Here is an 11,524-nt window from a genome sequence, read left to right as displayed (position 1 = left end):
TGTGGAGATCGCGCCGGCATCCTGCCAGCCTCAGCAGGCGGCGTGGTCGTCGCTGTAGAGTGTACAGTCCTCCAGATGTGGCGTGGTGGCGCTCCGTGGGCCCTGTAGGTCAGGGTCTTGCATACATATGTGTGCCAGCGGTAACGGGGCGCGTGGTGGTCCCGGACCCCCCTGGGCGGAGCGCTAGCGCGTGCACTAAGAAGGTCCGGGAGTCACATGGAGATCCCGGACCCCTCGAGGGGGGAGGTCCGGGCCTCCGACTGCTAGTGCTGAGCATCCCTCCTTGAGGGGCACGTGGCGACGTCGGACCCCTTCCCGAGCAGGGGGCGGGTCCGGGGCCATACGTATGGTGAGGTGGAGTCCGGTCAGCAGGAGTTGGTAGAATAGTGACGGGAGCTGTGCCGAGCACGTCTCGTCCCGCGTCGCAGATTCCTCAGTGCCGGCACAGCGTCCGGGATGGCGGAGCAGTGACCGGAGTTGGCGGACGGGACTCCGGTCACAGCCACTATGGGGAATGGTGATCTGACGCCATATGTCCTGGGCGCTGTGAGGAGTGGTTGTCATTCAATACCTCCGTACGACGGGCGGGTGAGCGGCAGGGCCGTTTTGTCTCCTTCGTTAAGGGTTGGCCTCGAGCGAGGTGGAGATGATTCGCCCTGCTCGAGGGTAGGTTCGCTACCCTCGAGCGAGGCGGAGATGTGTTGCCCGCTCGAGGGTCTTGATGGGAGCCCTCGAGCGAGGCGGAGATCGCCCCGCGGGTCTGAGGGGGGTGCGGATGGGCCGCGTGCTAGGCTTTTTTGAGTCATTTCTTTTCTTCCAGAATGGAAGGAGGCCGTGAGCCTTCGTGGGCTCAGTCGCCTAACATGTGTTTGTGTTTTTAGGGTGACTTGGGTACCCCGATTAGGGTGTCCCTAATCGTGGTCCCTGACACTGAGGAAACAACTTCATGTTTTATAAACCAAAAAAATACATGAATAATTATTAGATTTATAAAACATTCAAGCCATTGTTGATTAATCTAATCACCAATTAAACTTACATCGAAGATGTTTTCATTTTTTAATTTTTGAAAAGGAGCAAAACAAGTGACTACCAAAGCACCAATCGGTAACCTATCATTCGATTTTTACCAAAGCACCTATCAGTAACCTATCATCCGTTTTTGACCAAAACACCAACCAGTTAGACGACTGATCTTCAAAAAGCGTGAGTAGCTGACAGGCAAACAAGCTGATCGATGAGTAGCTGACTGGCTGACATACATATCTATATGCATATATCTGGGTTTGGGGGCCCAACCTAGGGGGGTATAGATTTCCAAATGGACTGAGCGCGATGGGCGGCTGGAGGCTCGACCCTAAAAAGCACGACCCAAGCCTAGCCCTAGGCCCGATCCATAGTGCCTCGAGCCGGCCTGGCCAGATAATGGGTTAGTGCTTCGGCCGCCACCTTGGCCCATAGTGCCGACCCGAAGCACGGCACGACAAATGGGCCGGCCCGATAGCGACCCGTGGCATTTATGTCCCAGCAGCCCACCTCCCTTTCCTTCTTCCCCTCCCACATATAAAATCATCAAATCCTAATTTCTACCCTCTTATTTCTTTCCACCCCAGCCGCCCCTCCCTCTCCTCTCCTGATGCACGCCGCTCACCTCCGCCCCGCGCGCCCGCGCACTCCCGTCCTAGCCACCCTCGGCCGTCCACCGCCTCCGGGCCCCGCGTGGCCGCGCGCGCCCCTGCCTAGCGCCATCTCTGGCCCCCGCTTGGTGTTCGCCCGGGCCGCCATCTCTGGCCCCCGCTTGGTGTTCGCCCGGGCCGCCGCCGCCTCCAGTCGCCACGCGGCCGCTCGCCCCCGCCTGGCGCCACCTCTGGCCCCGCTCGGTGTCTGCCCCGGCCGCCGCCCCCGGCCCGGCGGTCGCGCCGGTCGTCGCCGCCCCTGGCCACTAGCCTGGTCGTCGCTTGAGGCCTAGGATGCCCAGCTGGGCCGTCACAGCTCGATGGGCTAGTCGGGCTGTCGTGCCAGCCCGGCCCTATAAAAAGGCATTAGTGTCGGGTCTGGGCCGCCAGTTCGGCACGATGGCCCAACGGGCCCGACACTATCGGACCTGATAGTTTGATAGTGCCGGGCCGCTTCGGGCTGAGCCGCATCGGGCTAGGGCCGGGCGGCCCATGCGGGAGAGCTCGGGCATTGGAGACCGGCTCGCGCAAGAGTGGGCAAATATTTCGGGGGTATTGGAGCGCGATTCCACCTGCGAATACCAAAACCATCCAAACAACAGGTATTAGCAGGTACCCAATGCCAAAAACCGAATTCTAGCCCTAAATATCAACATCCAAACGTAGTGTAAGATCTTTTTGCTATTTGTGATTTGTGAGATACTGGTGAAAAATGGCCAGTTGGCATCAGTGCAGCATTTGTGCTATTTGCATGGAAGTGTATTTCCTGTTCATATTTTGTGACGAATCCGAAGTCAGGCTTGGCTTTGGATTGTCACGTTTTGTTCTGTTCGCATGTTTTCCTGCATCTGCATTACCATTTCCCAGAGTTCATGCAGTTCCCATTGTTTTTTCATTCCATGAACTGCACGAGGGGAGCACTTGAACCAAAAGTGTAAAGCCCCGGATCGATCTTGATGCAAAGGTCATAGCAGGTTGCCCCGTTCAGTATCGATTTGAGCTTTTGATCTCTCTTTGCAGAGGGTATATGTTCAAGCATCTGTGTAGTTGAAGCAGTTCAGATTCATGCTTCTGAAAATTAAAGAAAGAAAAAAAACGAAGATCCCTGCTTTTGCTAAACTGGTCTGAAAATTAAAGAAGAAAAAACGAAGATCCCTGCTTTTGCTAAACAGGTCCGATGCTGAGTACACCAGCAGTTCGTGCACAGTGCAGAGCTTCGATGTGTTGATCAAACACAAGACAAACCGGCACATGACATGCATGATCTTTTGCCAAACATTATTCAACTAGCGAAGGTGAAATTCAGCTCAAGTGGAGGCTGGCAAGCGTTGAGCTAGGCACTTCGTCTACGGGCCTACGGCAAGCCCGAGCCCTTCTCCCTGGCCTCCCTCTTGTTCCGCTCCTGCTCCAACCTGTCCATCTCCCGGGCGATCCGGTCCCGCTCCTTCACGGCGGCGTCCACGTCCTCCGCGTCGGGGACCACGCTGTCCTTGACGCTCTGCGCGGTCTCCTTTGCGGCGTCCCAGGTGCCCCGCGCCGCCTGCTTCGCCTTCTCCCCGATCGCCTGCGCCGTCTCGGCCACCTTGCTCGCGCCCTCCTTGGTCATCTCCACCACCACCTCCCCGGCCGGCATGGTCCCCTCCACGGCGCGGTCATTGGCCTCGCCGGCGGTGTCCATGGCCCGCTCCGCCGCCTCCCCCGTCCGGTCCTTGGCCGCCCGCGCCGCCTCCTGCGCCCGGCGCGCGGCCTCGTGCCCCAGCTCCTTGGCGGGCCCCGCCCGGTCCGCGGCCTCCCGCGCCGCGTCCTTGGTCTCGTGCTTCGCCCTGTCCGCCACCCGGGACGCGGTGTCCGCGGCTTCCTCCGCCATGCCCTTGGTCTGGTCCTTGGCCCTCCCCGCCATGTCCGACGCCTGGTTCGCCACGCGGCCGGTCATGTCCTGCGCCCTGTCCTTCGCCTCCCCGGCCATCCCCTTCACGTGCTCCTTGGCGTCGCCGGTGGCGTCCTTCGCCTCCTCCGCCGCGCCCTTGTACTTGTCCCTGATGTCCCTCCGGTCGTCCGCCGCGTTGTTGTACGCCTGAGCAACAAGATCACGCATCCGTGTCAGCGTCCATCCCGGACGAAATCGCAGAGGTCAACCTGCTCTGCCAACGACCCAGCAGAGTGCATACCTGAGACGATCTTGGCGCGGTCTGCAAGCAGAGGCGGCCCCAGCTCGCCGGCTGCGGCCGGGGAGGAAGGAAACACGCATGAGTGGGAACAAGAGCTTGCTTAACGGTGGTGCTGCCGGCGAGCTTGGCGGCGCCGGCGGCGCGCGCGTCCCCGAGCAGCATGGCGGCCATCGGCCTGGACATAGACGGCGTCGACGACTAACCGGCGAGATCGTGCTTCGAGGGGCGAGGATACCTCGGATTGGATCAGATCGAGCTAATGGTCATGGATAGATTTCAGGATGGTGAGCTCGCACGGGGGTAGAAGCGGGGATGATCGTGCGGTGTGTTTATATGGAGGTGGAACGGAGGGGACGAGCGAGGTGACACGTCCGGAGACACGTTGCGGTGCAAGATCGGGAAGAGGACACGTGGTGACGCGTGCGCCGCTCTGGCGTGTGTTGCTGTCCCGGGCTTTTTCTTTCTTTCTTTTTTTCCCTGCCCGGAGGGGCCGTCACGCCAAGTCAAACCATTTCAGAGCTAGCGCGGCGATCTGTTCGAAAGTTCAGGAAGGCCTGCCTATACTACCTACGTGTGTGCACTGTGCAGCTGCGTGCATACATTTTTTTTATACTTGGTAATATTATTTGGAAAGTTAAACACAAATTACAGAGATGAGGCTAATGGGGCCCCATTGGAAGGACTGCAGTGCATGGTGCACCGGACATTGCGAGGAGTGGCCAAGATAGAAGCAAGAGTACAGGCAAGATGAATTTGGTGGTGTGTTTAAAGCCTGCCTGGCAAGTCTATGGGCTTGAGAGTTGTGCGTTCTTGGGATCTTGATGTAGTGCACTCCTTTGTTTTTGTTGGCGGTGGTAATCTGTGATAGATGTGGTCTGATCCTGTAGTCCGGAGATGCTTGAATTGGGTCTTCGTTGTTGAGTGCGGTAATCAGTAGTTGACTGTCCGACAGGAAGACAGTGTTCGCCATGTTGAGCTTGCTGGTCACGGCGGATGCCAGAACAAGCGCCTGGGCTTCAGCCTGTAGAGCGTCGTCTGCCTGTGCTTCAGCTTGGATCAATATGCCATGCTGGATGGCTGCGTGTGGGTTGAGGATGAAGATGCCAAGGCCAGCTCTCCGCGTTAAATATCTTGCCGTCACCGATTGGATTGCCGCATCGACAAAGCACCTTGGACCTGCAGAGTTAAACAGTTGTTGTGGAGATATAGAAGGAGCAGCATTTGGTGGTGCGTGCTCATGGCTTCCTGGGCCTGCACAATTCGTTAGCTGCGTGCACATAGCATTCTGTAGGTTGGTGTCCGTCGCCGGCCTTGTTTCCTGCAGGTGAGGACCTGTCATTTCGTTCGTAACCTGCTGAATTACCTGGTTGATCGTCCAGTCCCTGCGGTGGAATCTGTGCTCATTTCTTGCTTTCCATATGAACCAAAGGGTCCAAAGGATTCTTTCCTGCTGCTGGTGCTGCAAAAAGGTGCTGAACAAATGAGTTACCTGCTCCTGGATTCCCTGCATACCTGTTGGTAGCTGATCTGATCTAATGGATGGAGATGCTGCAAACCATATTGCTCTGGAAAAGCTGCATAGGAAGAATAAATGGTTATCTGTCTAATTGCCCACAGCGTGAGCACTTCGCGTCGATATGTTTTGAGAATCTTGCTGCTCGTTCCCCTGTAGCAAGAGCCTGTCTGAGGAGTCTCCAAGCAAACGTTTTTAAACGTGGTTGGAGAAATTTGTTCTTCCAGATGCGATTAATGATGGGCGACGCTACGGTACACCGGTTACCTCCCAGGAGGTAAGACCTCAAATGATTCCCAGCCATCCATTTCTTAATTAATTAATTGATTATGTTAATCTTAAACATTGAAATAATTATGACTCCCAGCCGCATCCGCCCTAGCGACCCGCCTGACTTCCAGCGGCGACGGGTGAGGCAAATCAATCTCTATCGGATTGCAGCCACCGCCGCGGGGGGCGTCTATGTATCGCGTTCTGCGATTAGAAACAATTGCATCACAGAAACGTGGCGCGGACGGGCAGGCGGGCGTGACACGCGCGCACCGGCGCGCTGGAACGGACGCGGAAGCTGGTCCATTAAGGTTATTGGCTTAAATGTTCCCTTGCGCTATATGCAAAAGGTGAAGTCGTGATCTACAGGTTCTTTCTTACTTCTTCGTGTTTCTCTGCAAATATTCTGAAGAAAAAACTTTGCACTTTTTAGAATGTTAGCCAAACATTCCAGAAATTATTTGTGAACATTTGAGGATTGTTTCGAAATATTTTAGAGTGTTCTGTAAAATTGTTTAACCCAAAAAATATTTGTCAAACATTACAAATTATTTCAAAAACGAATTCCAAATTTGTTCGAGAACAAGTCACAGTGTTCCAAATAAAATGCCAAAATGTTCCAAAAAAAGTTTGTCAAACATTTAAAATTCTCTTCAAAAAGTTTGTTTCAAAACAATTTGTTTTCGGAACAATTTCACAAATGTTCTGGAGAAATTTTCAAGATTGTTCTGAAAAACGGTTTGGTTTGTTCCGAAACTATTAATTTATTCTGAAAACATCCAGATTGTTCTGAAATATTAAGATGTTTTCAAAAGTGTTCCGAAACATTCTGACTTTTATTTTGTTCCAAAAACATTTTCAGAAGTGTTCGAGAACTTCAAGATTTGTTCTAGGAACATTTGAAAAGTGTTCCGAAACATTCTAACTTGTGCTGTTTTGAGAATGTTCCGGAACTTTTATTTTGCCCCAAAACATTTCATAAATTTGTTCCGGGAACATTTCACAAATGTTCTAGCCAAATTTTCAAGATTTGTTTCGAAACATTTTTTTATTCTAAAATATTAAGATTTATTTCTTGAAACATTTCAAAAGTGTTCTGGAACATTAAAGATGTTTTTAGAAGTGTTCTAGAACTTTAAAATTTCTTCTGGGAACATTTCAAAAGTGTTCCGAAAACATTTAGATTTGTTCTGGGGGGCATTTAAAAAATTTTCAGAAGTGTTCTGGGGGCATTTAAAATGTTTTTAGAAGTGCTATGGAACATTTTCAAATGGACTGACAACACTTTTTAAAATGTTCTCCGAAGTAATATCTGGAACTTCTTTTTTGGATCAATTTCAAATGGACTTAAAGAACTTTTTCAAATGTTCTCAGAAGTAATTCGTGAAACCTTTTTTTGGAACATTTGAAATCGAATGATAGAACTTTTTCAAATGTTCTCAAAAACAATTCCCGGAACCTTTTTGGAAAATTTTCAAATGTTCTCAGAAGTAATTCTTGAAACTTTATTTGGAACAATTCAAATGGAGTTACAGAACATTTCAAATGTTCTAAAGTAATTACTGGAACATTTTTTGGAATATTTACAAATGGAGTGACAGAACACTTTCAAATGTTCTCCGAATTCTGGTCTAGATGTTAAGAAAGATGGAACAAGAGAACAAGTTATGTAACCAAATAGAGTAATAAACAGTACGCTTAGTTTTTCAGAGCTGCAGACATGTAAACTACTTGAACTGCAAAAAGTATCATCTCATAGAACCCAGTTACTTTGACATTCTTGAGGTGCCACAACATAAAAGCTTGGCTTCAGAATTCATGGTAGACCCTGCAACCAAAAAAAACCTGATGAATTAGACCACCAAAAATTGTAAAAATTAAGAAAATTGGATCGAGAACAAAATCTAGATAAACGCTAAACTTTGGGCTATCTGATGAATCTCCAAAATAGATATGAAACAGATGAATGCTAAATACGAAACAGATGCAAAACAAAAAGGCGATGAAGTAGCACAAGGTAATAACAATGGAGGAACGAAAATCAAACCTTCACAGATGCTGGGACGGAGACATCCGAATCCGCGAGGAATGGGGCGAATGAGAATCGCCTCGGCGGCACAAACCCTAACTGAGAAGCCGAAAAGGCAGGAAATCCAGGAAAAAGGAAGGGCGAATCGGGAGATTAATATGGGCCGCCAGGCTAAATGGGCCTCTGAAATCCAGACGGACCGACAACGAGCTCCGCGAAGAGCTTCTGCGACGAAATCGCGTGCAGTAGCGCGCGCGATAAATAGAATCGCCCGCCGCCGCCTCCTACGCCGCCCTCGTTCCGAGATTCATGATTCTGTTAGCCTGGTTCCTATACTCTCGGAGATGGATTCAACATGGGCATGGATTAGGGTTCCATCGCTACATAGAGGCTGCCGCCGCCTTCTACGCCGCCCCTGCACTCGACGGCGTCTTGCCGGCGGCCACCGCGTGTTGTGCATCCCGGTGGTCCGCCACATCGGCTTCCGCGGTCCGTCAGCCACGGCTGGAAAGGTAAGCCGGAATATGTCCTGCCACCGAGGTTGCTGAGCAATGCTTTGGCCCTCTATCCCCATCCCTGTATCTTATCAGCAGACTTTGCTTTAGATTCATCTCTGGGTGAAACTGAAGGAGATGGAGAATACAGAATAAAGCCACTCCCATTAGATTGTTTAAGGGATTGACCAGTCCATAGAGTTGGTGAATCGAGTTGTGTGCTGGTCAAAGATGGTACGTTCTTGTTTGTAATATATTATGGACAAGGCCTTCAGAGTCATTTTTTAATTTGATATATTTTGTTGTTTTTTATATGTTTGATAACCAGGTTGCAACCGTGTGTATGCCAGGAAAATTTGCTGCATTATGCAGGAAATTGACAAAGGATCAAAGGGATATAGTTGAAAAAATAGGATTAGGCAAGTTCCTTAATATTCCATCGATGCCTATTCAACGTATGCTAGTGGAGAGTCTTGTTGAAATTCAATGCAGCAGATAGGACCTTTACAATTCAGGGCCACGTGGTTTCTATTTCCCCATGGGATGTGTACTGCATATTAGGTCTAGTTGACAAAGGAGAAAAGATTGAAATTCAGGGCCACTGCTGTTGCTCCTGATGACCTCCTTCACTCCCCGCTTCAGGAACTTGCCCCTGAACCTACAAATTCGGAAATTATCAAGACTGGATGGGAAGAAATCGAGTTGGTCATGCCTTCCGCCGGGCGGCCCCACGGCAGCCCAGCTATCATCTTACCTTGCTGGGCTGCTGGCTTGCGTAGCAGTACTCGGCGCCGCAGGCCGCTGGGGCGCTGCCGCGCTGGTGCTGGGGCGCTCCGCACTCGCCGCCCCTGGATGTCCCGGCTGGCGGCTGCCCCCCACCCCTCAGTACTACCTCCCCTGTGGGCTGCAGCCCTGCTGAAGTTGGGGAGCTCGGAAGCCGATCGCCGGAGCCGGACGTTGGGGCTGGGGCGCTGGGCGGAGGACGGAGGGCCGGAGGCGGAGGCGCACTGGCTGGGTCTGGCCGTCTGGGGCGCAGACGGCGGCGGTAGGGAGGGGGGCGGACAGACTGGGAAGGACCGAAGGGGGCTCGCCGGCTCGGGCTAGGGTGGGAGCGATTCCTAATTTTGGCTTTCTTTTGCTGGGCTTTTTGTTGAATCCGGCCCATAGGCTATAGATGACGATATAGTACATTTGTGAATACATACTGGTTAAATATAATGCAATTAATTGGTTGAAATGCAATTTATTGGTTAAATATAGAAAATAAATACAAAAAGTACCGAATTTTAATATAGTTTACCACATGTTGTATGTGAATAGTAGAAAAAGTTTCGAGGTGAAAAAAGAAAAAAAGTATTACTTTGTCGTGTGCTAAACAAACACACGGCAATTTTATTACTTGGCCGTGTGCCTGGATTCAGGCACTCGACAAACGTGTTATTTTGCCGTGTGTTATGTATTTGCTGTGTGTATTCTTGTCCTGCAAACGAGCAAAGAACGTATATGCCATGTGTGCCTTATTTGATGTGTATTTAATAATTGTCTCATGCAAATAGAATCTTTGCCATGTGGCCGATATAAGGCACACGACAAATATGTAAGCACACGGTGTTGGGGAAGCCACCTTAGCGAAGACCTCCGGCGGGAGGGTTCCTTCAGGTCCACTCAGACGACCTGGGCCGAAGCCCACCAAGCAAAGAGGTCGAGCATCAAGCAAGCGAATAGCATGTGGGCTCAACGTGGGACCATGGATGAATGCAACATGTAATCCATGATCGTTGTAAGATTACATTTAATACAAGAGTAATTGTTGCTCCGTTACTGTGCGTTCATTGTGTCTTCTCGTTCCGCGGTCCGTTCCACTTCTGAAGGGGTCCTCGTCCCCTCCCGAGCTGTTGTGACACTCCACCGTCCCGAAGGGTGTCCTCCACCAACACACGACAAATAAGCCATTTCCGGTAGTGAAACCAATCTCTCACTTTCTTTCGTGAAACCTTTTGGCCTGACAAGTGGACCCGTCGTGAGGGGTAAGATGGGCCTAATCTTGGTGAAAAAGAGTTTCAATTATTTCAACTTTTTATAGATAGATTTGATAAACATTAACATGTCATCAAATTGTAGTCCTACCTCCTATTGCAACACATGATTTAATTAGTTTTAGAGAATTCATAACATGTCACAAAATTTGGATTTACCTTGTATTCTGTACCATCTCTGTGCTATTTTCTTGGACTCACAAGATAAATTTTTGATGTATGAATCATGTCTATGATAATGAATTAAAAAATTCTATGCTGTTTCAAATCCTTCTAAGAGATAATTTGATGTCACATCTAATGCTTCGAGGGGACAAAAAATATTTCTTGTCTCAATTTAATGGCTGGCACAACCTTTGGTACAAATAAAAATTTGGTTGGCAAATGTCACTTCATGGCTAAAAAAAACGTTGCACCCAATTTTCTACCAGTATGTGACGTGCATGGCATGGAGGGGCAAAAAAATACATCTGCCAAATGTCACGTCATGGCACATTAGATGGTATAGATCTCATAGACACCGGTCATGATATGATTCTAAAAATATTTTTCTAGCCAAGTTTGTCACGTATACACGTTATTGCCATGAACATATTTTTTTTCGAAGTAATCAAACACCGCATGTTTGCTTTTATTCACGTTAAGAAACAAATCTGAGATCTCAAAAAATTCCCATAGCCGGCACATCTCAACTAATCTGCATGCAAGTTAGATCTAATCTCAACTAACCATGCATGCAAATTAGATCTAATCCCTACTTTTTGTATTTAAAATACATAGAATAAATATTAAAACTATTACCTCCTAAGAGGTAATAGTCTATAAGATCAACGGTCCACAATCATTTCGGTGTACCGTAGCAAAAGCCATGATGCTTAGAGTGGGAGGGGGGATACTTCTACTTCTACTTCCTGTTTGCGGCAGCTGGTTGTGTGTGGTTGCAGTTAGGTAGTTGTAGGCATCTCGGGCTGTGCATTTTCCTGAAGTTGAGGGCTTCCAGCAAAGTATATCCGGGCCGTCCTGGTTTAGAATGGTAAGGTTTGCGATCGAGGTAGCAGCTTGGTCGCCAAAGAGGTTCTTGATCTTGTCATAATCCCAAGTTTTAGTGTTAGGGAGCCAGAGGTCTGAGATGGAGTTTGGGAGTGCCGTCGCGGGCTGCTCTGTGGAGAGAAGATTATGCATGTTCGTCCAGCATTGCACCCATGGTTGGTTCCAAATAGTTGTGTTCCCCCTCAAGATTTGGTAAGAGCAATTATTTGTTAGTGTCTCCCTAATTTTTAGGATAGAGGCCCAGAAGAGTGATTTTGGAGTGGAGGAGGGGGCAGTCCAGAAGGAGGA

At 49.7% G+C, this 11,524-nt stretch overlaps 1 protein-coding gene and 1 long non-coding RNA gene across 2 annotated transcripts; both read right to left on the bottom strand.

Annotated features, from left to right (window-relative positions):
• Nucleotides 1-2,629: 2,629 nt before the first annotated feature.
• On the bottom strand, nucleotides 2,630-4,148 carry LOC120643115 (late embryogenesis abundant protein 19-like). The gene is made up of 2 exons (XM_039919639.1): nucleotides 3,845-4,148; nucleotides 2,630-3,750 (listed from the first exon to the last, which is right to left on the bottom strand). Exons 1-2 carry the CDS (start codon nucleotides 4,025-4,027, stop codon nucleotides 3,031-3,033), a joined length of 903 nt encoding a protein of 300 aa, XP_039775573.1. The 5' UTR covers nucleotides 4,028-4,148; the 3' UTR covers nucleotides 2,630-3,030.
• A 3,147-nt stretch (nucleotides 4,149-7,295) lies between these two features.
• On the bottom strand, nucleotides 7,296-9,405 carry LOC120641730. The gene is made up of 3 exons (XR_005662374.1): nucleotides 8,905-9,405; nucleotides 7,675-8,808; nucleotides 7,296-7,455 (listed from the first exon to the last, which is right to left on the bottom strand). It is a non-coding gene; the product is annotated as an uncharacterized LOC120641730 (long non-coding RNA).
• Nucleotides 9,406-11,524: the final 2,119 nt, after the last annotated feature.

The sequence above is a fragment of the Panicum virgatum genome, chromosome 7K (genome assembly GCF_016808335.1).
Source record: "Panicum virgatum strain AP13 chromosome 7K, P.virgatum_v5, whole genome shotgun sequence".
Taxonomy (NCBI): Eukaryota; Viridiplantae; Streptophyta; class Magnoliopsida; order Poales; family Poaceae; genus Panicum; species Panicum virgatum.
The sequence above is the reverse complement of the archived record's forward strand: the minus strand, read 5'-3'. Positions and strand labels throughout refer to the sequence as shown.

Coding starts and splice junctions, on each gene's coding strand:
- LOC120643115 (XM_039919639.1), bottom strand. CDS start 4,027: ATGTCCAGGCCGATGGCCGCCATGCTGCTCGGGGACGCGCGCGCCGCC. Junction 3,751..3,844: donor CCGCGCCAAGATCGTCTCAG/GTATGCACTCTG, acceptor CTTGTTGCTCAG/GCGTACAACAACGCGGCGGA.